Raw genomic sequence first — 27326 nt, forward strand, 5'->3', positions numbered from 1 at the left:
TTACGTCATTTCACTTCAACTCAAAACAATATACAAAATTGTAGTAACAGCTATGAGAATGTCTTCCATTAAACCAGACATTAAAGATCTGTAGGGGCGCCTCGGTGGCTGTCAGTTAAGCATCTGTCCAACTCTTGATTTTGGTTCAGATCATGATTTCACAGTTCGTGGGACTGAGCACCCCCCACAAACACTGCGCTTTGCACGGACACAGAGCCAGCTTGAGATTCCTTCTCTTCCTCTCTGTCCCTCTCCCACTTGCATTCTCTCAAAATAAAAAAAAATAAAAATAATTGTAGAAGTGTAAAATGCAGTCTTCTCCCTGGATTTGTTTTGGAAGGTATTTTTCATAAAAAATTATTTTTAAATGCATTAAATTTTGTTTTAATCTTTAGTAGTAAAAGGTCAATAGATGATAAAATTTCTTTGGGGTTCTTAATTTTTTGTAGTGTAAAAGGGGTCTTAAAGTCATATCTGAAAACTACTGGTTTAGAGAAACTGAAAATTATCTCTAATTTTATGCACATTTATTCCTAAAGAACGGAAGGCAAGAATTTAAAGAGGAAAATTTGTAAATCTAAGATCACAAAATTGCTTTACCAAGACTGGGCCCTACCCAGCTGGTGCATTTTAATCCCCTTTTTCTGCTACTGCCTCCTTAAGGGAGGGGAAACTGCAGATCGTGAGAGACTAACATTCAGTGTTAGTTCCCACAGTAGTGCTGATATCTGGGTAACAACTGAGGTAGTAGACAAGGGCATAAATCTGACCAAAGAGAAGCTATCTCACATTGATCCCTCCCTCACACTGACTAAAATGGCTGTGGGTGACAGCCCACCTAAGCAGTAGCCTTATCCTCTAGAGGTATTCATTATAAGCAAGTTCAATGGCTAAAAAAAAAAAAAAACATCTTTTTGGCCCAGGGCCTTAGGTAGACAAAAGAAACATTTCTTTGGAAACACTGCAAAGACAAGTGGTTTCTCCAAGTTATTTTATTAGAATGTTTGACAAAAGGAACTACACAGAACATGGCTAAAAATGCTGTACACAGTTTATGCTTGACAGTTACGGGACACCTGTAGACACTGGATCCCAAGTCTAGATGGCAAGGTAACAAGAGGGCAAAGTAGTGGAGGGGGGCCGGGACAGTACCTGCACTGACTGGCCAGACCTCACACGAACAGATCCGGTCCCCACAGGACTGTACATCTTCCCGATTCGGGTGCAACTCTTCTCTCCTCTTTGCAAGAGTCAAGTGCCTCTGGACTCAGTCTGAATCACTGTCTGTCTCCGCTTCTTTCACATCCACGCTGAATTTGTATTCCTGGTCACATCCCATGTAAGCGTCACTCATGAAATACAGAGTGTAGTTGTGGGCGCCAGTGGCTGGGGCCACAAAGTCAAGCTTCACCTACAGAGAGCAGAAGAAATCCAGGTGAGCATGAATGCAGTGGGGGAAGAATTCTCACCCTGACCCCAGCTCAGAACAAATGCCAGGGCCAGCACACACTCACCTTGGCCTTCTGCTGCAAGGTCAGCCTCTTGATGGAGATGAGGCTATTGGACTTGGCATCGCCGATCACCACCCACCAGCCCTCTTCACGTTTCTGCAGGGACCAAAAGCCAAGAATTTCGGCATGTAAAACTTGACGGCCATGAGACCATAGGAATGATTATAAAAGCAGGAAAAAAAAGCCCAGACAGAAAGCTTTCTAAAATTTCCTCAATTTGTTATAACTAAGATTTCAAAACTATCGAAAGGTATCTCAAATGAACTCCACTTTTAAGTAGCAAATGAACTCATTGTGGGTTCTGGTTCATTTCCTTATTTGTTCCAGAACGTCTTCTCCCATTCAGTCCTTGTCACTGAATCCAAGATTCCACTATTAGAGATCTAGCCTTTGTGGCCAGGCAGCTGAGTTCTCAGAGATCCTTTTTAAGTAAACACATATGCCAGATAAGCAAAACATGTTAACATGGAGATAAGCTGCCGACAGAGAGGATCCAAAGCAGGCCTTGCCTCTATCGAAAGCCTCTCTGCTGGCCATTCCTGTCAGAAAGCCCAGGTGTTCGTTTAAAGCACTTTCCCCAGAGCCTATTAAACAACTAGTTTGTAAAACAAAACATTACAACGTATCTGGTTTCTGCTTTCAGTCTTCAATTACTCTCTCATATAAGGAATCAGACTTTTTTTTCTGGTGGTAAAGAACCAAGTAACTGGAAGCAGAGTGGGGGGCAGTGAGAGAGGAGAGAGAAGAAACACGGACTGGAAAAACCCAAGTATCCCAGAGCCATTTAAAAACAAATGCATCTTAACAGTCATAGAGAATGACAATATTATAGAAGTGATGTCTTTAACAATGATCAGTCACCTACTAAATTGTTTTAAAGCAAAAAACAATCAACAAAACCACCCATGGCCCCAAGATTAATTCTCAGCTTTGTGTCTTGTCATGACTCTAAATTTCCCTTCCCCAGTGACAATGCACCCTTGAACTCTGTACTCTAGCCAATGGCTAAGGCCTCCAGAAGACACCTCATACCACTACTTAAAAACGGAGCTGGAGATTCCTTTTGACCATTTAAAAATCTTAGTTATATCAAACTGTCTTTCACAGGGACATTTCAAAAAGCTTTCTATTGGGTTTTTGTTTTTGTCCAGCTATGAAAACACACCTGTGGAAAGAGAGGTGCTATCACAGGGCCCGTGACCTCCTCCTCTCGCTCCAGCTGCACCAGCACCACAACTGGCCCGCCACTGTGGGAGAAGAGCAGGGCAGCACATCAGCAACGTGGCAGTGGGGTCAGAGCGCACTGTCATGTTGTGCCCAGCAGGGACCCTGGGGCAGGGCACCCGGCTGACCATGGCTCACCTGCGGATGCTGTCCTTATCCACCACTTCATAAGACAGCTCGATATTAGGGTAGCGGTTGCAGAAACGGGCCACGTCTGCGATCTGGCTGTCAGACAGCTGAAGCAACGCATTTCGTTCTTCATCTTCCATCTCCATGATGTCAAAAACACTCTCCACTCCCTGCAGTGCGTATTCAGAGGTCAGGGAAGGAGAACGCATACTAATGGCAAACGAAACCTGGCTCCAAATAACTGCTGGTTCAACTCCTATGCTATCAGATCATCTAAATACACGATTTCAGAAAGAACACAGCCCACAATTGTCCAATCGTCAGGCTCCCTACTACCTCAATACGTAACACCTTCAGGGGAACCAGAACTAGAACCCCCCCTGTACTGTGACTCCCCTCCCACAACCGCCACAAGTCCCCTCCTTCCCCTAGAAACTTGGCTCAGCCACCCAACAATCCGGGTCCAGACTCAGCTCACCTTGTCTGTACAACGTTTAATATGCTCTGAGGTGAAGTGTGGCAGCTGTTTCAGGTATGAGTCCTTGGACCACATGGCTTGGGTGACCATCTGGGCCAGCTCCATAGCTGCCAGAGCAGGGCTAAGCCACCCATTGCTGGAAAGGACATCCACACAGGCCTGGATGAGCCGGATTGCCTGAACCGAGACAGGAGTGCAGGACAAGGTAGGGTTGGAACCACCACTTCACAGGCCACCACTGGCCCCTCCACTCCACACCCGCACCCGCACTATACCTTGCTAAGAATTTCCTCAGTATCCGACTGCAGCTCGGCACTCAGCTGCATGCGGGACAGGTGAGCTTGCAGAAGCAGGTTGGTCTTGACATGTGGGTCATTGAACTTAGGATTATTCAGCTTATGGGGGACCTTCTGAGCCAACTGGAGAGTGGAAGAAAAATAGCTGGTGATGAACAGGTGACCCTGCCTGAGAACAGCTCTCAGGCCCAAAGTACCACCTGCCCCAAGCTCACAACCCTTCAAAACAGAAGTGTGGGTGATGTGTTAGGATCTTCCTGTGGTGACAAGGACAACATGTGCTCTGGGCACACAGGCCAAGTTTCAACTCTAAAGATGTCCTCCTGAATCCAAGATGCCCTCACCTGCCGCAGGAGGTTATCTTCATGGTGCCGGATGGGAATGTTCTCGTACTCGGCCGCATTGGAGATGATTTCAATAAGCCCTCGCACCTTGGTCTTGGCATTCAGGGACATGCTGAAGAGCTCTGACAGCCAAAGAGAAGGAGAAACGGGAGGAGTCAAACGCAGGTAGAAAAGGAGCAGGCAGGAGAGTTAACTGGGTTACTCCTCCCGACCCTATGATACATCCCTGGAATGTGCTTCCAGGGCACTGGAAGCCCTGTGCTCTCTCATCCCAGTGGGCTGCAGACCCCTGCATAAGGCTTCTTTAGCTTGGGCTCCCCAGACACAGCCCCTGCCGGCCCCTCACCAATGGTGGTGTAGTTGATGTAATAGTAAGCGGCGATCATGCCCAGGTTCAGAGGTGCCACATCCATTTCATCCTCAATGCTGATGCACTTGGACTGCTCTAAGTCACTCAGGGTCTGCTCCACAAGCTCGGACAAGTGGTCAGACAGGTGACGATGGGAGATCCCTGCAAAGGTGAGAGAGAAGTGGGGAGTCACAGGGAGACTGGCCGGCAAGGTCTGTAAGCCACAAAAGGATACCGTGCTCCAAAGTCCACTGACCCTGCAGGTTGTAATAATTGGGGTTCTGTGTCATGCGGCGGTACAGAAAGGTCCAGGTGAGGTAGTCCACAGCATCCTGCTTGTTCTCAATGGTCTTGGTGACAATCTCAGCATTGAAATGGTCATGCATACAGTGGTCCAGGTGGGACTCTACTGGCAAGGGCTCATATAAGAACTTTTTGAAGAAATCCTACAGGTTGGAAAAGGACAGACAGTAATACTCAATGACAACATGGTTACAATGAAGGGCCAAGGGCAAATCAACAGGGAACGGCCCTTGTGTGACAGACATAGCTAATACAATAATGGAAGAAGTCAGTTGTAGAGACAAGGTGAACTAGGTCTGGACCTGGAATGCTGGATGTGTGTGTCCGTTCCCACTGGCATCACTGGGTATTTTTATGGTGGGAACAGGGATACAGCAAGTCACACAGGCCTAACAGTACATGAGAAACCACCCAGAAGGTGAAAACCTTGACACATGGGAGTCCACAGCAGTAGCAAAAACAAAGGGCTACAAAATTCCACGTGGCTAAGAGGTTTATTACCAAAGCAATGTGGAAAATTAAAAAAAAAAAAACAAATAAAAAACAGAAGTTGACAGAAAAACTGTAAACAATGAAAGGCATCTATTAAAGAATCTACTCTGAGGCCCAGGATCTCAAGAGGGTGCACAAGGCCAGGACTGACCTTTTTGGAGCCCTGGCACATGATAACACAGCGCCCCTCATCATCCTGCAAAGGGCGGTTGGCATGGCCCACCATCTGAAGCACGTCGTAGATAGGGTAATCCACATACCTGGTGACAGAGAGAAGAAGGCAGGTAAAAGGTCCATCACCACAGAGGCCATACTCAGGAGGCTAAGACTACTTCAATGTCAAAGAATAAAATGTAAATATGGGACACAGTGGCAAATTACAGCAGACTTCTGTATTTACGGCTTCTTGTGCTCAGGTACTAGCTTCACTTGTTTAGAGATCATTACAGTTTTCAAGTTTAAGAGCTGGGACTCTGCTGCTCAGGGTCCTTGAACTAGAGCTACCAACCCATCGAGGGCCAAAAGCAAGTGACTCCCTGTTAAAGGATCAAATATGTAAGTCAAGCTCCCCAAAGAGGTGTATACTTCAAGAATTCTCAAGTCACCAGACTTAAATCCATACCTAGACGCAGTTTTAGGCATTAAAAATAAACCCATAAATAACAGTCACTTAAAAAAAAAGTCTACATTTTGAGAAAAAAATTAAGAGTTAAATCATTCAATTTTTTTCGGAGAAAAATGAATCCTTCTACATCTCGTCACCACAAAGGTATGTGACTTGGACCATATCACCTTCCCAGTCTATAAAATACACGAGTTAACTACCTAATCTCCAGCTCAAACTTCCTGGTTCTCTAACTTGCTGAAATGAGAGGAAGATCATAAAAGCAAATGTGAACCTAGGTCCTAAGACTAAAAAAACTCTCTGACACCTGGCTGTGGGGGAACCTCAGCTGACTGTTTAGTTCCCTAACACTTCTTTTTCGTAATAGCTAATTTCCAGATCTTCAGATGTCATGTTCATTTTAGGAGGAAGGTTCCCGTTAATGCACAGCACAGTTAGACTCACGCATGAATCTTGCCATTGTAGTACTGGGTGTCCATGATGATCACCAGGTGGGCGGCCACATTCATGCCCCAGCAGAGACTCCGGGAAGCTACCACCACCTGGATAGCCCCTGGATAGTAGAGAGAAGAAGACTGAGTGCAGGGCTCACTGGGAGCCTCCTTCTGTGCAGATAGGGACTTATCCTGTGGTAAGTTTCAGAACTCAGAGCAAAGTGTGCTGGGAAATGAGCCCTAATAATGGCTAAGGGTTAACACAGTACTAGAAAAGGGAGCTCTATGCTGCTGTTGCCCTGCTTGGGGGCCTATCCTAGAGGAAACAAGGTAATCTTGGAACCGAATCCGAAGCCCAGAGAAAGCCAGGCTTAGCCATCTGCCTGACACACTGGCCTTGTTGACTGGAAAATGCTAACACCAACTCATTAATAGGCTGGCTCAGTACACGGCAGCAAAACTGAGCTGAATGTACATCAAACCAAATAGATTCAAGGGCCAAAGAGTGCCAGTAAGTGGTTCTGGCAGGAGCAACTCCATTGCAGCTCCAACAAAGAATGTCAGAGTAACAATACTCTATGTGAAATGCCAGAGGTCAACAAGGGACAGTGGCACACAGGCCACCCAAGGGAGACTCTACCGTTTACTACATCTCTAAGGTCTAACAACCTTGGCGAATCTGGTATCCATAGAAAACCAGGTCTACTGGTCAAAGGTCTAGAAAACCAGGTTCTGAAGTAATACGACCGTATGTGCCTGTTTTCTCAGCTAGCCAGTAGGGATAATATCCTACCTATACCACAAGGTTACTGGGAAAATCAAATGAGATAATATGTAAAACAATCAGAAAAGTATTTTGAAGGTGGTTAAGTGTGCAGTAGGGAAGTATCACCCACATCCTAAAGTTTCGTTCCTACCACCTGTGACACTCCCAGATACAATCTCCCTCTAGGCCACAGCACTTTTTTTCACCTGAGCTGAAGAGCTGTTCTACCAGGCGTCGCTCCATGGGGCTGAGCCCCTCGTGCAGGTAGCCCACTCCATTTAACAGTGTTTCCTTAAGCGTGCTGTCACTTAGTTTCTCCAGGTATGGGATCAGATCCTTCTCCGTGCAGTGCAAAAACCTAGGCAGCACGGGCACTGATTTAGCTCAGAGCAGTTCCAATCCCCTGCAAGACCCTTCCAACTGTGCGGTTGCCCAGCCCCTGGCCCCAATGGGGCTAACCCCCACCCTCATAAACAGAACACTCTTCAGGATCAGCCAACCTCACTGACCCAACTTCCCCCCCTCCCCCGCCCCCGCCATCCCACCTCTGCCGCTGGATATCTGCTGCACATGTGGTGAGAATGTCAATTGCAGTGAGGCGGGTCTGCTTTCGAGACGGAACAAAAACAATGACAGGCTTCTTGGGAGAGTGTTTGGTGATAGCATGGTACACGGGCTTGGCCATGGAGAGCAGGCGAGTTTGTGTATGGCTAATGTTGAAGCCCTGGAGACCGAGGAAAACGAAAAGACAGAAGTTACAATACCTGGTACTTCAACAAGAGGCCACGCAGGAACTGGGAGAGCGGCCCTACCTGGATGTGCAGCTCCAATGGCACAGGGCGCACGTTAGGGTGGAAGTTGAAAGTCGAGGTGGCACTGCACCCCAGCCAGTGGGCCACATCCTTGGCATTCGAAAGCGAAGAGCTAAGTGCCACAATGCGAATGGGTCGCTCAATCTGGGAGGAGATGTAGCGCATCCGGGAGCAGATCACTTCTAAGACAGGCTGGGACAGAGGCGGGGAGTCACTAGGGGCCCAGGCTCTCTTTCCCTATCCTCCACCCTGACTTAGGCTTTCTGTCTAGTTCAACCACCTCAAAACCATCACCTAACTCTTCCTTCTAATTAAGCGCTCTCCAATCTTTGGTTCTACCTCCTCCATAGCAGCCAATCTTCACTAAACAATGCTATTTTCCAAGAGTACTACAAAAAAGGCTCACAACGTCCTTTTGGAATAGGGTGACAAGCAGAATCCTCCTGGGAGAAGCACCTAGTCTATTGCCTCAGACCCAAACCTAACTCCCCAAAGCTAAGGACACTCAGCCAATCGCAGCCCCTCCAGTGTGCAAGGTTAAGCCATACCCCATTCTCGCCCCCGATAAGGTGGACTTCATCCACCACGAAGAGGTTGATGTTTTGGACATTCTTGCGCTGCTTCCACCGCCGAGAAAGAATGTCCCACTTCTCAGGGGTGCTGATGATGATATTGCCCTTGCCCAGAAGCTTCAGGTCCGTGCTAGTCTCCCCCGTCAGGAGCACCACCTTCTTGTTGAGCCTGTCCTGGAACTTCTCATACCAGTCCATGTAAACCTGGCACGCAGGGAGAGGAAGGGCAGCAAACATCAGGCCATGACAGGCATCGTTTCATTTGTAATGAGAATTGCCTGAGAAGCCAAATAGAGAGACCTGATGGTCTGTAGATCTCAAGCTACCTTATAATCCCACACTGACCTTTAAGAGTATTTTTCTTTAGGACACAAACTGGGGACATGAACAAAAGCAAAGTGTCTCGCCCCAATTAACCCTGCAAATTTCAAGGGCTTAGAAAATCTTGATCTGGACTCAGATAAAAATAGCTTCCGGGAAAATTCACACGTGACACAGCAGCACGCCACATACCTGCTCTGCCAGAGCCTCCATGGGAGTGATATAGACACAGCGTCCCTCTGAGTTCTGCAGCAGCATCCGCAGGATGGCAAATTCCGCACAGATGGTCTTGCCGCTGCCCGTGGGGGCCCCCACGAACACATTGTCATCACTGTTGTAGACGGTGTTGAACACTGGAAGCCAGCAGAGCAGCAGTGGGAACATCAAAGAGAAAAGACACTCAGACCACTCCTCAGAACAGAGGACACCCGGAGAAACTCAGCCAGTCGACTGCCAAGTGCCGACAACGAAGGGGGAGGCATTAGGGCCTCTAATTGCAGCCAGCCTACTACACTACACCTCTCCCCTCATGCTCTCCCTCTCACACACAAGCAACAGGCGAAGAGCCCAAGACCAAGAAGTCCAGTAGCAGGGAGATCTGCAAGATGGCAGAGAAAGTAGACCAAGTATCCGGTGCTTCTCTGCCAGTCTTCTCAGGGACCAGGATACGGAACAAAAAGGAACTGGCTACCATCATCTGGCTACCCTCCGACACTCTCCTTGAAAGAAGGTAAAGCCTCAGTCCTGGCATCAAGACTGGTTAAAGTCAGTTGGGGGGGCACCTGGGTTGTTCAGTCGGTTAAGTGTCCAACTTCGGCTCAGGTCGTGATCTCACGGTTCGTGAGTTCAGGCCCCCGCATCAGGCTCTGTGCTGACAGCTCAGAGCCTGGAGTCTGCTTCAGATTCTGTGTCTCCCTCTCTCTCTGTCCCTCCCCCGCTCACGCTGTCTCTTAAAAATAAACATTAAAAAAAAAAAAAGATTGGTTAAAGTCCAAGTTCTGTTTATTAAATGATTCAGTTGAGGTGCCTCTCTGCCTAGCTTCCTCATCTGTAAAGCAAGACACTAATAATAGTATCACAAGTAGTAAATCCCCCATAGGATCAGTGAGAGGAATAAAAGAGAAAATAACCAGATGTACTCAGCCAAAGTACTTAGGAAACAGGACATGCCCTGTGAACATGCCTGTTATTTAAAACGACAGACAGGGGGCGCCTGGGTGGCTCAGTTGGTTAGGCGGCCGACTTCGGCTCAGGTCATGATCTCGCGGTCCGTGGGTTCGAGCCCCGCGTCGGGCTCTGTGCTGACAGCTCAGAGCCTGGAGCCTGTTTCGGATTCTGTGTCTCCCTCTCTCTGACCCTCCCCTGTTCATGCTCTGTCTCTCCCTGTCTCAAAAATAAATAAAATGTTAAAAAAAAAAATTAAAAAATAAATAAAATAAAAAAAAATAAAACGACAGACAGGGGAGTGCCTGGGTGGCTCAATCAGTTGAGCATTCATTCGACTCTGCTTTATCTCAGGTCATGATCTCTCAGTCTGTGGGTCCGAGCTCCGTGTCAGGGTCTGCGCTGACAGTGCAGAGCCTAGTTAGGACTCTCTCTCTCTCTCTCCCTCTCTGCCCCCCCCCACCCCCGTGTGCGCTCTCTCAAAATAAAAATAAACTTAAAATAATGCATTAAAAAAAAATGAAGGGAAAGGAGGCTTCAGTCAACACTGCACATGCTGCACACACGAGCAACAAGAGCACAGATCCAGCCTCCTGAGTCTGAGAAACAACAATGCATCATAATACGAGCTTGTTCTGACCCTCCTCAATGAGCCAGGCAAATAAGCAAAGGAAATCTAAGAGTAACCAAGGACTAAGAAAGGAAAAAGTCCTAGTGTGCTCCAACAGTTGCCACTGATGAGCTCCCACACCTACCCGAGCGCCCTACGTCCCTTCTTGCCACTGAACATATCTGTCTCTACGGAACCTTTAAGGTCCTCCAGAGGAATGAACCGCGTGGGGATGGAAACACCTACCTTGGGTCTGGATGGGGTTGAAGAAAGGAAATTTATCCTGGTAAAGGCTCTCAAAAGCACTGTTTCTCAAAGCAGACACGGGCAAAGGCTGCAGGTCCAGAAGCTCGGTTGGAGGTGGGTACTTCTCCGGTAGGATCAGGTGCCGGAAGGAGACAGGCAGCTGGGTCTCACAAGCTGCCAGAACAGAAACGGGAGAGCTCATAAGCACTCCTCTCTTTACCTAATGACCCCTCAGAGCCCCTCCATGCACACTGAAAACCCCAAAGCAGCAGCAGATAGTATCACTCTGACCCCACGAAGTCCAGTCCAGCACAAAGTGAAAGACACTCTTGATTCCCCCAGAAGACCTGTCCCTATGGGACCATACAGAGACACACTCACAGAGCCAGCGGTCAGACACCACTCGGATGAAGTACTGAGGGGGCAGCGGTTCAAAGACAGGAACGAAAAACGTAATGAGGTGTTCATCCTGAGCATACTTGGCCTTGAGTAGAAAATACTCATGGTGGAGTATCACCTCACTGTCTACATCCTCCACCAGAATCCAGAATGCCTCTGACGAACCATGGACCTGTCAACACAAGCACAAGTAAAAGGAACACGAGCCAGTGTGGACTTGCACCTCCAATCCAGCTCTCCTCAGGGGCATTCGCGAGTAGTCCCTCCGCCAAGCAAAGCCTCACCTTTTCATCCCACTGGAAATCCGGCGTGATGGTCAGCTCCACTTTTAGGGTGGAGCGTGTGATAGGTTGCAGGTGCACCGACAACTCCAACTTGGGGAAGAGGTGGACGTACTTGTGGATGGTCTTCCCCATCTTCGGCATGCGGATAAGCTCCCCTAGAAGGACAGGAGGGTACGGGGGCTGCAGCCCAGCCTTCCAAGCAGAGCTGCAAACCGGGCCTTGTGGGCAAGTGGCAGAGTCCGCTCTGGTGGGCAGACTCCTCCTCCCTCCACTCTCAGTGCAGTCCAGAAGAGTCAAAGTCCCGGGACCAAGAGCTAGCCATGTTACTTCAGCAGAATAGGAGAAGTGAACACAGGACAGTAGGGCACCGGAGATGGAAAGCAAGAAGGCTTAGAAAGATTTCTAAGCAGTAAGGACAAGGAGGGTAGCTCCCCACATACCTATCTCATTATGATTCAGGTCATACAGACGCTCGAAGGGGAAGTTTTTCTTCTCAATCTTCTTCACTACCTCCTCAGGGAGTTTCCGGAACTGGCGCAGAGGACACATGGACTGCCACCTAGCCAGGAAGGAAACATTAACGGTCAGTCCCCTGTGAAACAAACTGCCTTTGTCATGGCTTTCAATTAGCTGTGACCACACAAAACAGTCATTAAAGGAAGGCATCTGGAACTGTACCAGCAGTGAGACTTGAAAGCCATCACTCATCACCACTCTCCTCCCACCCCCAGGCTCCACCTCAAAGGGCCCTCCCTCTTCTCAACTTTTAGCCAAGTTCAAGTCCCATTTCATGAGTGAGGACCAGAGATAAGAGCACTCCCAGGCTTCCCCACGACATCCTCAGCCTGGGGACCTTAACTCATGGTGACCAGCTCCCAGCCCAGTAGGTCCTTACATGCGCTTGTCAATCATCTTGCAGAGGTTCAGTGTCTTGTCTGTAAGCTGCGCCCAACCTCGATTCAGGACAATTTCAAAGATGGCACGCATCAACCTGCCAGCTGACTGGGAAAGATAAAGCATTCCCTCTGTTAAGTCCCCACCACCCCCAACCTAATGAAGCCACTCGACACATGGCTTAATTACCTCAAGCTCTGATGCAATCGGTCACACTTCTCAAAAATAAAGTCCTCTGTAATTACTCCCCCACCCTTTTTAAAGACTTTTTTAAAGTTTATTTATTTATTTTGAGAAAGAGGGAGAGCAGGGGAGGGGCAGAGAGAGAGAAAGAATCCCCATCTGTACTGTCAGCACAGAGCCCAACGCGGGGCTCAAACTCACGAATTCATGAGATCATGACCTAAGCCAAAATCAAGACTGAGATGCTTAACTGACTGGGCCACCCAGGCGCCCCTGCCTTTCCCCTTTTAGGTAGCTGATGTTTGCTGAATGCAGAATAGTTAGAAAAGGGCAGCTCGAGCTTACTGTACAACATCTTAACCTAATATCCATTGTGATTTTAAGGTTCGGCTCATTTAGCGCTCAGGGTTCTAGCAAAAGCAAGGATGCTAATGACTTGCCCTCAAAGGTAAAGACGAACTGTAGCTAATAGAACCTTTTGCCATTTCTGGATTTACAGATAAGCCTAGCCGTAGTGGAAAGTCACTCTCTGTAGGGAAGCAGACATTATGTCTTGTGGCTCTCCCTATGGAACCTGCCCAGCACTCTCTCTTAAGGCCCTACCTCTCCTCACGCTCCAGATCAGCGACACAGAGTGGCTATGCCGTATGCACATAATCAACAAGCCAACTAGAACAAAACTTGGCCTTCTCCCCTCCTCACTAGTGTCAGCCTGTTTTTTCCAAGACACACAATAGCACAAGGGACTGGAACTGTTTAGGCCTCTTCTCCTGGCAGCACAACTGCGCTCTCACCTGTGTGACATACACCATGTCTGCCATCAGCGCAAAGCCCTCCAATTTCAGCTGTGAGATGAAGGCTTGGAGAAGCACATTGATCTGGAAAAAAGCAAGGTCAGCAAGAAAATGGCCAGTCATTGATGGTGCAAGAAGGTGAATCACACTTCTGCTCTGAGATCCTTGGATCATGCCGAATCGGATCCACAGCTCCCGCTTTATAGGCATTAAATAACTGCTACTCCACATAAAGAACATGTGGAAAGGATGCAAAAACCAGGAAAACTGAGCAAGTCATCAAACACGAACGTAGATTCAAGGTTCACTTTTTACAAAACCATCCAATCCTTATGCCAAGCAGAGTGAGCTCACCTTTGCACTGGGTTCCTCAATGCTCTCCTTTACAGGGATGGGCACCCTCTCCAACAACTTCTGCAGCTCCAGCTTCTCCTCCTGCCACAAGAAGGGAACCGGTCAAGGAAAAGCCAGGTGACTAAGGAGAGAACCCATCCAGCGACTCAGCAGCGAGTACCAACCATCTGTCCCAACACGTTGTGTGGACTCACCTCTCTCACAGTGATGTTCTTGAACTCTGAAGACAACGAGAAGACTCTGAAAAGCTCAATTTCACTTAGGGTGGGCTTCAGCAGCTGGTTGTAGGTCTGTACTGTGTCATTGGTGATGTAGTAGTGGCTGGCTATACGGCCCAGTTCTGTCACCTATGAAGGGAGGAAGACTCAATCCAACGGCGATCGTTAACAAGTGGCAACCTCTCACTGTAGACAACAGGTGCCCACTGGAGGAACTCACAGCAACAAGAGTTTCTGGCCCAAGCACATGAAGAAAGATGGCACAACAAACTGACCTATGGTGAACTGATGCCCACACAGAAAAGACAGGTGATGATCTGCTTAGACTCAAGTGACAGAAAGCAGGCACCCTCAGGTTCTACTATACCATTTTAGAGGTTCCTAGATTCGAAGGGCACAGTCTAATCCCACCTGTTTTTCTACACAATGGGCAATTACACAGGCAGTGCTCAAATCAAGAAAACAATTTAAAAAATTGCCTGAGATCACCACTTTTACTGAGACCTGTGGCTCAATCCCTCAACCCACTCACCTGGAAGTTGCCTGTCTTCTTGTCATACTTGACCAGATTGTTCTTATCCAGCATCAAGGCAGCAGTATGAACCAGATCCAGTCGGCGCTGGTCCAGCAGGGGATCTCCCTTGAGGTCATCATGAGAGATGCCATAGAGGGTTGGGGATCGGAGCATTCGGATATACAGATAGGCATATCCAAGCCAGTTCACCGCATCCTACAAGAGAAAACCCGCTGGTCTGAGCATGGAGAAGTTATGTCCAAATGAAAAGCTCCCAGAGATCACTTAGAAATTAATTCCAAGGATGCCTGAGTGACTCAGTCGGCTAAGTGTCTGACTCTTGATTTTGGCTCAGGTCATGATCTTACTACAGTTTGTGGGAAGGAGCCCCAAGTTGGGCTCCACACTGTCTCCACGCAGTGCAGATTCTCTCTCTCCCTCTCTCTCGGCCCCTCCCCTGCTCGCATGCACATACTCTCTCTCAAAATATTTTTTAAAAAAAGAGAGAAATTAATTCCCAACTAGAAGAATGTATGTTGTCTTCTGAAGGTTTCTAGTATCTTATTAGAACGACAGAGTTCTTTCTGAGATCTTGGTAACAAGGGGAATTGTCAGCCACAGAGTTGACAAGCTTCAGAGAGACTGCTTACATTGAAGATGTGGGGCACAGGGTTGGAAACCCCTACACGCTGGTGGTCCACAACACCACAATGGAGACCATCCCACCCTGGTATCTTGGCTTCTCTGGAGAAGGCAAGACGCGTGACGGGCAGAGCCCTTCCCTACCTTGGCATTCTGGACATTCCCCAGCACGATTTCCGCATTGAGCATGTCAGGCAACTTTGATACCATCTGGCTCTCGATAGGAAGTTGCTGATTGAGGAGGGACAGGTAGTACTGTAGCTCCCCATGAGACGTGATGAGTATGCCTTCGCCCTTGGTGTCATACTGGGGTCTTCCAGCACGTCCCAGCATCTAGGTCAGAAACAGGTTGCAAACCTTTTAAGAGAGTTATGGCCACAGAGCCTACGGTTTTGTTCCCAGACTTCTACTTTACAGAACCCCACCTTCCATCTGCCACCTTTTTGGCCTCTTGGCATAAATTTTATACACAGGATACCTTTCCCCACTGAAAATAACCTCAAAGGCTCTATACCTGCAGAATGTCCAGTGCCCCCAGTTCTGTCCAACGCCCCTTCTCTGGACTGTACACCTGGGTGCCTTTGATGATGACTGTATGTGCGGGGAGATTCACACCCCAAGCCAGAGTTGCTGTGGAAACTAAAACCTATAGAAGCAAAGCCAAGGTAATAAAGAAAAGACGTTACCACCACAGGGTTAGTATCCCCAAGTTCTCTTAGAAACTGGCCTTAGAGCTTCTAGCAGGACTGAGGTGGGTCCCACACTTGTCAAGGTAACACTGGAATAAAGAGGAAAGGAGTCCCTTGGTTCCTCGTCTATTCAATAATTAACATTCCACAGTTCTTGAGATACTTAAGAGGTAAAACTGTAGACTAATATTAATCAACTTAAAGTTACCAGACAATTAACAATACACCCTGAGAGAACATATGAGGTCCTAACCTTACAAGGCCCTGCTTGGTGACATCTGGAGTCACTGACACGCTTCCTTTGTTATGCTTCTCAAACGCTTTCCTAAAATCACCCATCTTCCCTGATGCAGTAGGTGAAGAGCTGGGAGAGGTGCCCAAAGTTCTATCTACCGTACCTCCCACAACCCTCTAACCTGGTTTACCATAAGGTACTGGGTGCAAACATGGCATCTGACACCTGAGGTCTTCTGATGCCTACACTTTGCCCGTGCTCACCTGAATGTGTTTATCAGCAAAAAGATCCTCTACAAGTGTCCGGTCAACTCTGGTCATGCCTGCATGATGAATAGCAAAGCCATATGGCAGAAGATCCTTCAGCTCCAGGTTCTGTGGAACAGAAAAAAAACAGGTGAGGAGGTGAGCCTCGCTGTGGGAACTCCACAGAGACTAAGTAGATCTCTTCCCGCGAGACCCTGCCCCTTACCTATTCCACAGAACCAGACCCAGACAATCAACCTTCACCTGTGTGAAACAACAGCACCACGATGCAGTCGAGGACTGTCTGGACAACCTCGGATTGAACCAGTTACCAGGTAGGAAACAAGAGAACCGGGCCTGTCTCTCCTCACCTTGCACTGCTCAGCTTCCGTCCGAAGGACTTCTGTGGAGGCTGAGCCCTCTCTCAGAAACAGACCCAGAGTGTCCTTCTCTAGGCACATGTCCCGGATGGCCCTGGCCGTCTTCCCAGTCTCCTTCCGGGAGTGGACAAACACCAGCACCTAAGGAGAAACCACAGTTTGCCACAGTCAAGAGACGCAGCTACCACTGTCACTCCTCTGGCCCCATGGCGCCAGCACCAGGAAGCAGAGGCTACACTGTTATGAGGCCAGAAACCCGAGAAGAGCAATGGCAGGAAGGTATACTGATTCAGAAGCGCCTAAGACCCTGTGTGAATAAAGTACAAAGTACAGTGGCAGGGTCCTGTAGCTGGGAAACTAAGCTAACTCTTAGCATCCTATCTTTAAAACCACATTTAAGTAGAATATATATGCAAATTCAGAACTCCCAGTAATAAATCTGTGTTCAGGCACCTGACAGGATTCTAAGTCACCTGAAGAATGTGCCTGCAAAGTAACAGCTCATATACTGTATTAAATGATTGGCACTAGTCTTTGTAAAAGGACTTAGGAAGTCTCAGTATATACTAGTACCATTTGGTAGGAAATAAAGTCCTCCAAGTATTTAGTGCCGAGAAAAGATTTGTCTTGGGGCACCTAAGTGGCTTAGTCGGTTAAGCATCCAACTCAGTTTCATTTCAGCTTGGGTCATGAACTCAATTTTGTGAGTTCAAGCCCCATACTGGCAGCGCAGAGCCAGCTTGGGATCCTTTCTCTCTCCACTCTCTTAAAATAAATACACTTAAAAAGAAAGAAAAGATTGGTCTCTTCATCTAGATTCATAGGCTTTTTTTAACAGATAAAAAAATATACACACCCTGCCACTTTCCCTTGGTTTTTGTCTTGGTTAACATGACCAAATGGTGTTTAATTAAAAAAATATGTATTTTCTAGTAAAATGTCCTCTTTCACTAGTTTTTAGTTTTCAACTTTATTTTCACTGTAAGCCAGCCAAATCTTTTATGGAAGGACCCTTGATAATGTAGAGAGACAGACTGATTATCCACACCTGGGGATTTCTTTTTTGGGAGTTTTTAAATTACAAATTCAAGGGGCGCCTGGGTGGCGCAGTCGGTTAAGCGTCCGACTTCAGCCAGGTCACGATCTCGCGGTCCGTGAGTTCGAGCCCCGCGTCGGGCTCTGGGCTGATGGCTCAGAGCCTGGAGCCTGTTTCCAATTCTGTGTCTCCCTCTCTCTCTGCCCCTCCCCCGTTCATGCTGTCTCTCTCTGTCCCAAAAATAAATAAACGTTGGAAAAAAAAAAAAAAATTAAAAAAAAAAAATTACAAATTCAATTTCCTTAATGGCTATGAAACTATTCAGGTTATCTTCTTCATCAAGGCTGAGTTTTGGTAGTTAGTAATTTTTGAGGAACAGGCCCCTTATTTTTTCTAGGTTGTCAGATGTACATGTAAAGTTATTCATAATAATCCTTTATTATCCTTTCAATGGCTACAGGTTCTATGTTAATATCCAATTTCATTCCTAATACTGGTGATTTGTCTTGTGTCTTTTCTCTTTATAGAAGTCAAAAATACAAAAGAACAGAGTTTAATAGGAAACCATAGATAGACCTGATTTTTTCCAGCATGTTCCATGATTTTCTCATAGACTATTTCATTCATGATCTGGAAACGCTTGATAGCTTTTTTCTCTGTGATACCCACATAAGTCTGTTCCAGAGGCACTGGGCGGAAGCTAGAAATTCAAATTAGATAAATGAGGTTTTTGGCACAAAATAGTGAGGAAACAGACAGTTGTTTTCGGTGGAAAGGACATTCTTTCCTGGATTCACACGACATCAAAACCCAAAATCCGTCTAATACCCAATCCAAAAGAGCTCCTTGAAAAAGGGGAAGGGCATCAGGAAGGTCACCCTAATCTTCTCCCAGTCTTTCTTGTACCTGTTGTCAAAGTAAAAGAGACCCTTGGCAGGATCTACACGCAGAAAGGTAGCCACATCTTCATAGTTGGGGAGGGTGGCACTAAGACCGATGAGTCGGACATCCTCTTGGGTCATCTCAATGTTTCGGATGGCCCTGGCCACCAAAGCTTCCAAGACAGGACCTCTGTCATCATGGAGAAGATGGATCTCATCCTAAGGAATGAGGGGGTGGCCAATTACCTCTAGGGCTAGAAAAATGTAGCCCTCTTTCCTAACAGACCTATCCTGTAGTACATACCTACCATGCCAAATAAAGAAGAAAAGGGATCCCAAGCAAGAGAAACCCAAAGGGTGAGACAATACTCACTACGAAATACCCCGGAAAATAACATGCTCTGACCACCAAGCTGCTTTGCTAGTTTACTGAAACCTAATGCTTTATGGCAAGAAAATCTGATACTTCAGGTAAATGAGTTCATTATAACTTCACTCAAAGATTAATTTCTTTACTAAAAATAAAGCTTCTGAGCAAACTTTATTTATATCAAATAAGGCTTCACCCCTGGGCAGTCATTCTTACTACTCTGTGCTTGCAAAAGATATGCATCAAATGATGAGTTCACATAGCCTAAGGCAGGGCTTCTTGAATGTCAGCATGTAGCAGAGAATCTTACTAAAATGTGGATTATGTTTCAGTAGATATGGGATGAGGTCAGGGACTGCACTTCTAACAAGACTTTGAGTAGCACTAGAGCAGGAAACAGAGCTGACCCTTGTACAGTGCAGGGGTTACAGATGCTCTACACAGTCGAGAATCCACTTACAACTTTTGACTCCCCCAGAACGTAACTACTGAGAGCCTACTGTTTACCAGAAGCCTTACCAATATCATAAACAGTTGATTAACACATATCTTGTACATGTTTTCTATACTGTATTATGATACTGTAAACTAAAGAAAATGTTATTAGAATCATAAAGAAAAAATACATTTATAGTCCAGTACTGTATTTACCGAAAAAAATCACCATAAAAGCAGACCTGCAGTTCAAGCCTGTGTTGTTCAAGAGCCAACTGTACTCAATTCTGTCACTAAAGCACAAAAGCAGCTGTAACAATATGTAAATAAATAGGTATGACTGTACTCTGATAAAACAAAATCCAGTAGCCAGACTGCCAAGCCCTGCTCTAGAATGCTGAAAATCAACATGTGAGGTCTCCTTTCTGCTTTCCCAGACAACTTAAAGAAACTACAACCAGACTCAAGGTCATTCTTCTCTGGGTGCTCTCCGTACATTTGGAACACAATATCCTGATTCCTTCCTCATTCCCCTTGAGAATGGATTATTTATTTATAAAGCCCTCCTGGGAGGAAGACACAATTAGTTTTGTCTGTTTACATTTATTCCAAAACATTTCAGACACAAAAAAACACATAAAGAACAACATGGCAAACACCATGCACCGCCTCAGAAATCTTTCACTTAGGGGCAGATTCTCATTTAATGGTAACAGCAATACTGACAACAGCTGTCATTATAAAGACTAGTGACTATAGGAAAGCACTGAAGAAACAGCGTTAAAATTCAGCAAACCCTCCTCGACCAGGCCTGGTCTCTACGTGCTCAAGTACTCCCTGCTCACCAGAATGATGAGCCGCACGAGCTGTGTGTAGGTGCGCTCCCCACCCTTGCGGGTTATGATGTCCCACTTCTCGGGGGTGCAGACGATGATCTGAGTGGCGCTGATCTCCTCCTTGCACAGCTGGTGGTCGCCAGTCAGTTCTGCAACAGTGATGCCATACGTCGCCAAGCGCTAGGTGGAGGAGAGGCATGTCAGGCAAGAATGCTTGAAGGGGGCCTTGCCACCACACTTCATCTGGGAAGTCTGAATGTAGGGTACTGGAAGGAGGTATCGACCCAACAGGGAAATATCATATGAACACAAACACATATTTCTAAAATAAACCCAAGTTTACACTCAGGCAAATGAAGCAAAGAATTTCTGGGATGTCTGCACAAAGAGGGGGAAATGGAAACTTGTAGACAACCGCTAGGTCTAATGTCAACCATATCCTAAGAGCATTTCATAAATTCTTCAGTAATGTAAATGATAACAGCAGAAAACTGACTCAGAGACAGTAACAGAAAGATGCTAAATCCTCGCAAAAGTCCAAGACAAGCCCAGGACACTCTTGCTTCAGAAATACTCGGACCCTGGGTCAAGCTCCACCTTGAAGTGGAAGAAAAATACCATACAAGACATTCCAGAGATGCCCCAGTACAAGCAGTGATGCACTAGACCTGTTCCCAGTACCTTTCTACCCCTTACCTTTCCGAAACTGCCCACCATCTCCTGCACCAGAGATCTCATAGGAGCAATGTAGATGATCTTGAAGTCATCCACGTTGATAGTGCCATCCATGTTAATGTGTTTTCCTATCTCTCGGAGCATACACATCAGGGCCACGTTGGTCTTACCCGCACCCTAAGACAGAGTCAAGGATGAGAAGGCCTGTTTACCTGTCCTCACTTCTACGGCAAAACAGACACCAGAGCACCTCCTAGGACATCTCTTCCATCAAAGAAAAAAGAACTGGCAGAGGATTTGGGTGAAGATGAACCATCTTGCCACCAAAAACATACACCACTTCCCACAGGAACAAAGCAGCCAGGGCAGTGCTTACAGTAGGGGCGCACAGCAGCAGATTCTCATCTGTTTCCAGAGCAGCACGGTAGAGTTTACTCTGGATCCGATTCAGTGTTTTGAAGCCCTCAAATCCAGCCTGGGCATACTTCGGCAGCTTCTCCACTGGAAGCAGTTGCTAGAAGGAAGAAATGCCATGCATGTCACACACTGGCAGCACCCTTGAGCAGGCTGTTTTTGCGGGATGGCCAGGATTGTATTTCCTGGCGCCCTCCCTGAATAACTCTGCACTGAAGGCCAGATGAGAAATTCAATATTGTCCCCTGGACTCAAAATCAAAACGGGAAACTCTGAAGCAACTTCCATTTCTGGGACAAACTATCTATGACACAAGGCCACATTTTGGCCAATGGGTTGAAATCCCAACTGGAAGGGAGATGAACTGAGCAGAAAACTGAGAAAAATAATTCACTCACTTCTTCTGAACCAAAGGGCTTGGGCTTCAGAGCAGGCACATGCACCTCTTCATAGCCCTTGCGCTGGCGACGGAAGGACCCATCAGGAAGCTGACAACGTTTATTGGCCATGAAGTGGCTCCCCTGGGTAAAAACCAGGTCCTCCAAGTCCAGAACCTGACGCGGAGCCAGTGCCTGGGAAGATGGGGGTAAAAAAATAAAACAAAAAAAAAAAACACACAGTGAACAAGGTAAACAACTAAGTTTTCCATCCGGCATAGCCTTAGAAATGACCCGATACTTACCTCTCCACCCTGGTCCAGATCCATGGTTTCCAAGTCTGTGTCCATTCGGGACTGTCGTACTCGCTCTCTCCGAGACCTTTCCTCCTGTGACGGGGAAAGATATAAAGTAACAATTATTCACCATCGTAGGTTCTGGTCCCTTCCAACCCCTGCCTAGCGAAGCCGGACTCACAGGTGCTGACCAGTAAGTCTCCAAACAGAAAGATGGCCCTTTATGTTCAGACATTTGCCACAGGGACCACCAGAATGATGAAAGCAAACAGCTTTAAAGGGACAATGCACAGCGCAGGGATTTCAAAAGTAGACATTCAGCAATTCAGCATCAAGGGCTATCCCTAAAGGTAGAAGCGTGGGTTCTGTGTTCAGCCAACACATGTGTTCTGTCCCAGCATTTTCAGTAGATACCATGATTTATTGTGTAAACAAAGAGTGAACCGTCCATGGTGCTGGTGAAGACCACGGGAAGTCAACAGTCTCTTGACCACACCAATGTCAATGTGTAGATTTTAATCTATGCCAGTGACAAACCTCAAAGAATTCAGAGGAATTACTTCTTCAATTCCCTTTTCTAATAGGAATTCAGCTCTACGCTACCATCTTCTAAATGAGGTCTCCTTTCCAAATCAAACAGTCTAGCTCCGGAATCAGACAGATAAACCAACCCAGCCCTTACCCGGATCAGATCCTCCTTCTCGGTCTCATGGAGCTGGTAGAGGAACTTGGAGAGCTCTGGATCAGCTTCCATCTTTCCCATGATCCTTTCCTTTTCCGCTTCACTCTGTGCACTGGCCAGTAAGGTGCAGTATAAAACTGCCAACAGCAAAAGGAAGAAAGGGAAGGTGAGAAGAAGGGGGTAAGGTAAAATCAACCTTCAACCTTGGGGGAGAAAGCAAACTAAATGAAAGAAGCACTGAAGCTATGAAAATTAACAAAGCCTCCATCACACATGCACACACACCACGTATATGCTCCAGAAGAGACCACTATATACTCACTCATCATCCTGTGCTGTCGCAACACTTTAATAAAATCAAAAGTGTTGAAACCAAGGAGCAGAACCAGCTGGTTCTCACATTCCCGATCATCACTGGCCGTCTGCAGAGAGAAGGTAACACCATGATTAAGGACGCAGCCATCTGCCTCCATCCACCGTCCCATCTGCTAAGATACATACAATGAACACAAAACAACATCTTGGCTGTACCTTCAAAATCTCCAACACTTCATCTGCCTTCTTCTGTGACACAATGGCATCATCATAGAAGCGACTGAGCTGCCGCTGTAGCCAAAACGCATCAATATCCCGAGGATGCAAATCCTTCTTCTTAGAACTCATCAGTTCCCCCGATGCTACAAGCTACAAAAGTAACCAGGCACTTAGCTCACACCATGTCTGTCTGCACCAACGGCTTTCTCATCATCCTACAACAAAGTTCTACCTGCCACCCATAGCCTACGATCCTTTGAGGACTTTCCAGAAGGAAAAAAAACTCTGCTACATTGAGCTCAGGAGCATACCAAACTAAGATTTCATCAACACATGCCTTTGGAAAGGAGAATGAGTGACTGAAGTCTTAAGAAAATCAAGACACTGCATGTTTATTACGGTTCCTATAAAAGGGTAGCTTGGTAAGTAATATATAACAGGACCTACATATGACAAACAAATGCTACACCCAGAAATCCCCTGACCTTGCAGCAATAGGCAAAAACAAACCGTACTTACATTAGCTGAAAGGGTGCAGCGCACCACGGCCTCATCCCCTTCCATGTCATCATCAGATGCCTCTTCTCGAACTTCCCCATACACATCTTCATCACCTTCCTACAGAAACAGCCCAACCCCAACTCATGATTTGGAAGTGACTCTGGCATCACCACAGAACTTCTCCCCTCAATCACTTAAAATTGGATCCATGGTTAGAGCAATGGTTGGGGGAGGGGGGAAGTAACCAGTAGCTTACTGGAGCCAGGGTCAGTCTTACTCCACAGTACATTTAATTGAATGACCTCATTACTCTTAAGCCCACTTGGCATGGATTCATTGGATGCTTCTACTCTCTCTTCTGCTTCTCCTCTTAGTTTACTAAACTCCCTTAAATTTATTTTTTGCAAGAGAGAGAGGCAGAGAGAGGAAAAAAGGGAATCCCAAGCAGGCTCCACACCACCAGTGAGAAGCCCAATGCAGGGCTCAAACTCACGAACCATGAGATCATGACCTGAGCCAAAGTCGGACGCTTAACTGACTGAGCCACCCAGGCGCCCCAAGAAATTCTGATTAGGTGGTAAATCTCAGTGGCTGCTGCAATTGTTACTTTAACAAACATGTACAAAATATGCCTGTGCTCTTGGGCAAAAGTGCATTCTTTTAAAACTGGCACAGGAGCACCAGGGTGGCTCAGTTGGTTGGGCGTCCAACTTCAGCTCAGGTCATGATCTCACAGCTCATGGATTCAGGCCCCATGTCAAGCTCTGTGCTGAGGCTCGAAGTCTGGAGCCTGCTTCAGATTCTGTGTCTCCCTCTTTCTCTGCCCCCCACCCCCATTCGTCTCTCTCTCTCTCTTAAAAATAAATAAGCATTAAAAAAAAATTTTTTTTTAAATGGCAGGACACAATACTGAAAATTGGAAAATTATCACAATAAATTAAAATGCATTAAAACATGGTGATGTATGCCCTCAATGGAGGTGCATGCTGTACTTTTTGCCTTTTTGCTGATCCACGTAATTTATTTTAAATTATTATATGTTTAGGGGCACCTGGGTGGCTCAGTCAGTTGAGTGTCCGATTTTGGCTCAGGTCATGATCTCACAGTTTGTGAGTTCGAGCCCCGCGTCAGGCTCTGTGCCGACAGCTCAGAGCCTGGAGCCTGCTTCGGATTCTGTGTCTCCCTCTCTCTCTCTCTGCCCCTCTCCCATTCACACCGTTTCTCTCTCTCAAAAATAAACAGGGGCGCCTGGGTGGCTCAGTCGGTTAAGCGTCCGACTTCGGTTCAGGTCATGATCTCGCAGTTTGTGAGTTGAGCCCCACATCAGACTCTGTGCTGACAGCTCAGAGCCTGGAGCCTGCTTCCGATTCTGTGTCTCCCTCTCTCTCTGCCCCTCCCCTGCTCATGCTCTGTCTCTGTCTCAAAAATAAATAAAACGTTAAAAATATTTTATAAAACAAAAATTAAAAATTAAAAAACAAATTATTATATGCTTACATTTGTAAGTTCAAGTTTGCTTTATAAATCCCTAAAGACAACCGCAGCAAATTCTTAGCAACATAATATTTATGCCTGAGTTAAGACACCCATAAAACAAACACCATAAAATTTATCTGGCTTCAGTTAGGAAGCTTCTTTACGCCAGAAGTGGTCCCCTCACCTTAACAATTTCAAAAAATAAAAACAGACTGCATCCATTTGCTTTGTCACTCACCTCCTCATCAGACTCAAACTGAACATTCACACCATACGTCTCATCAATGTTGTCATCTGCAATGGTAAGAAGAAAAAGGATAGTGAATTAGTGTAATGAGGCACTTTGGAGCTAATTCCTCCCCAACTGCCTTACTTGCCTGCCCTCAGCGTAGATCTATAGTCTCAGGACCCACAGACTAAGACACTTAATGTAAGACAGCCATCCACATTGCCACCTCTGAGGCCTTCTCCAACCTGCCAGTTCTGGATACGGCCCTGCATCGCCTGCTCAACCACCCGAACGTGCCACTCCTGCCCCCACACAGGCTCTGCCCAAGTTTTCCCCCAGGTTCTATACAAAAGGATCTTAAGAGTAAGAAATGGCTGCTGTATCTAGGGATTCTGATTCACCAATCACAACTCTTCAAACATCACAACTCTTCAAACACCAAAGAGGTTATGAGAACTCACTGACATATGCAGAGGTTTTAATGACTAAGGCTAGAAAATCAAGTTTAGAAGTCAAAAACAATCATTTAATAAGATAAGGACATAAAGAACTCAGTTACCCATATTCTGGATTTCCTTGTCTCCACCGTAGTCTGTGATCTTTTTGCCCAAGTTCACTAGCACATGGTATCTGGTATCATCTGTCTGACCCAACAGCAGGTCAATCTCCTTTCTCCTTTCCTTGTCCCGAAGCTTTTCATTCTTTAGAACAGCTAGAACTTCATCAGCTGCCCCACAAAGGATATCACGTGGCTAGAGGCAAAAAAAAAAAATTTAGAACAAGATCTAGAACATCACCGACCAGCTTCATGTGACAACAGGATGTGAACAGCCATGCCTCTTTAAACCTTGCCTACCAGATTCTGACTACTTTCATCACTACTGATAAAAAATGCCACAACCGAAGGAAGACCCATCTGTTTTTAAAAAGATTAGGTAGGTGGTCTTAAGAAGTAGGACCCAGATTCCACAAGTCTGGCACATTTCTACAGGTGGCAGAGGCGCTCCTCAATGCTCCTCTAGCCCACCAAACTTTTGGTAATTCTTTATCCTCACCAGAGCCTCTGAGATGCATAAAGACCCTTAAACTAATCACACATATATAATGCTCAAGAGCACAAATTTCAGATATAGAATATCCGGGCTCCTATGGTGGCCCTGCAAAAATACTACCTCTATCACGTAGGAAAATTACTTAACTATTCTTTGCCTCGTATCTCTCGCCTGTAAAATGAAAAATAAATATTAACAGGGCCTAGTCATAGAGCTGATGTCATAGAGGACTGAAAAAGAGAAAACACGTAAAGTGCTATTCCACACAAAGCCAAGTGCTCAGTAAGTATTAGCCACTTCCACAAACTGCTATCGTCCACAAAGAAAAATCCACAGTCAAGGTTCTTCTGATACTTCCCAGTTGCAATTCTCTCCCTCTCCAAAAACATGGTTTCACCCTCTGGCTTCCTCACCTGGTCCCCAAGGGCAGCTTGGATGAAGCTGAGTAGCACCTCATAGGTCTCCCGGGTCTCTTTAGTCTTGGGCTTATAGATGATGCCCACCATCTCATCGATGCCCTCTGAGAGCAGAGTATAGCCCTTCATCTTGTTAATGTCATGTCGGTCCTCATCACGCTTTCTTCGCCTAATGAACACATGATATTGAAGAGGTAGAATCTCCCCACAAAGACAAAACTAAATCAAGCCTATCCTCCTCTCCTCAGCTTCATAGCACACAGGTAATGTTTAAAAATATGAATCTATACCTCAGCAAATGATTCCCACTTGGCTATGTTTATGCGGAAAAAGTAACAAGAAGGGAATCCTGTTATTCTCTCACTAAACACACTAAATGTTGCAATGAGACAGCCTCCTCACTCACTTGAAAAAGGACAACCCTTTTTGGGCTGTTGGCATAACACTACAATCGAATTTCAACTTGCCACACCTCAGACACATTTTCTTTTTCTGGCCAGAGAAACTGAGGATCCAAAGGAATCTACTACCATTAATTCTCAACAAATTATAACAAATCTGTAAAGGAAGCCATACTCTGCAAGGTAAAGAAACCATGATGTATTATTC

General features: G+C 46.3%; 1 protein-coding gene across 1 annotated transcript in view; it reads right to left on the reverse strand.

Annotated features, from left to right (window-relative positions):
• Positions 1–974: 974 nt before the first annotated feature.
• SNRNP200 (small nuclear ribonucleoprotein U5 subunit 200) overlaps positions 975–27326 on the reverse strand; it is a 28840-nt gene continuing 2488 nt past the window's right edge. Inside the window, exons 3-45 of the mRNA XM_047067608.1 lie at positions 26715–26886; positions 25809–26001; positions 25259–25314; positions 23563–23661; positions 23041–23193; positions 22832–22931; positions 22510–22646; positions 21837–21920; positions 21553–21726; positions 21117–21254; positions 20762–20917; positions 20075–20245; positions 18450–18643; positions 18120–18243; positions 16499–16648; positions 16146–16256; positions 15473–15604; positions 15103–15291; positions 14335–14532; positions 13779–13931; positions 13585–13665; positions 13231–13314; positions 12255–12361; positions 11800–11918; positions 11360–11514; positions 11058–11247; positions 10677–10850; positions 8849–9009; positions 8312–8539; positions 7764–7955; positions 7497–7675; positions 7158–7309; positions 6196–6304; positions 5278–5386; positions 4588–4777; positions 4329–4493; positions 3983–4104; positions 3618–3761; positions 3343–3519; positions 2874–3034; positions 2677–2758; positions 1515–1607; positions 975–1411 (exon numbers count right to left, since the gene is read on the reverse strand). Of these exons, the coding sequence (XP_046923564.1) occupies positions 1268–1411; positions 1515–1607; positions 2677–2758; positions 2874–3034; positions 3343–3519; positions 3618–3761; positions 3983–4104; positions 4329–4493; positions 4588–4777; positions 5278–5386; positions 6196–6304; positions 7158–7309; positions 7497–7675; positions 7764–7955; positions 8312–8539; positions 8849–9009; positions 10677–10850; positions 11058–11247; positions 11360–11514; positions 11800–11918; positions 12255–12361; positions 13231–13314; positions 13585–13665; positions 13779–13931; positions 14335–14532; positions 15103–15291; positions 15473–15604; positions 16146–16256; positions 16499–16648; positions 18120–18243; positions 18450–18643; positions 20075–20245; positions 20762–20917; positions 21117–21254; positions 21553–21726; positions 21837–21920; positions 22510–22646; positions 22832–22931; positions 23041–23193; positions 23563–23661; positions 25259–25314; positions 25809–26001; positions 26715–26886 (6202 nt within the window). The 3' untranslated portion in view covers positions 975–1267. The remainder of the gene's footprint in view (positions 1412–1514; positions 1608–2676; positions 2759–2873; positions 3035–3342; positions 3520–3617; positions 3762–3982; positions 4105–4328; positions 4494–4587; positions 4778–5277; positions 5387–6195; positions 6305–7157; positions 7310–7496; positions 7676–7763; positions 7956–8311; positions 8540–8848; positions 9010–10676; positions 10851–11057; positions 11248–11359; positions 11515–11799; positions 11919–12254; positions 12362–13230; positions 13315–13584; positions 13666–13778; positions 13932–14334; positions 14533–15102; positions 15292–15472; positions 15605–16145; positions 16257–16498; positions 16649–18119; positions 18244–18449; positions 18644–20074; positions 20246–20761; positions 20918–21116; positions 21255–21552; positions 21727–21836; positions 21921–22509; positions 22647–22831; positions 22932–23040; positions 23194–23562; positions 23662–25258; positions 25315–25808; positions 26002–26714; positions 26887–27326) is intronic.

The sequence above is a fragment of the Lynx rufus genome, unplaced genomic scaffold (assembly GCF_022079265.1).
Source record: "Lynx rufus isolate CCGP_SWC_20201006 ecotype Redwood Valley unplaced genomic scaffold, mLynRuf1.p SCAF_8, whole genome shotgun sequence".
NCBI classification, from domain to species: domain Eukaryota; kingdom Metazoa; phylum Chordata; class Mammalia; order Carnivora; family Felidae; genus Lynx; species Lynx rufus.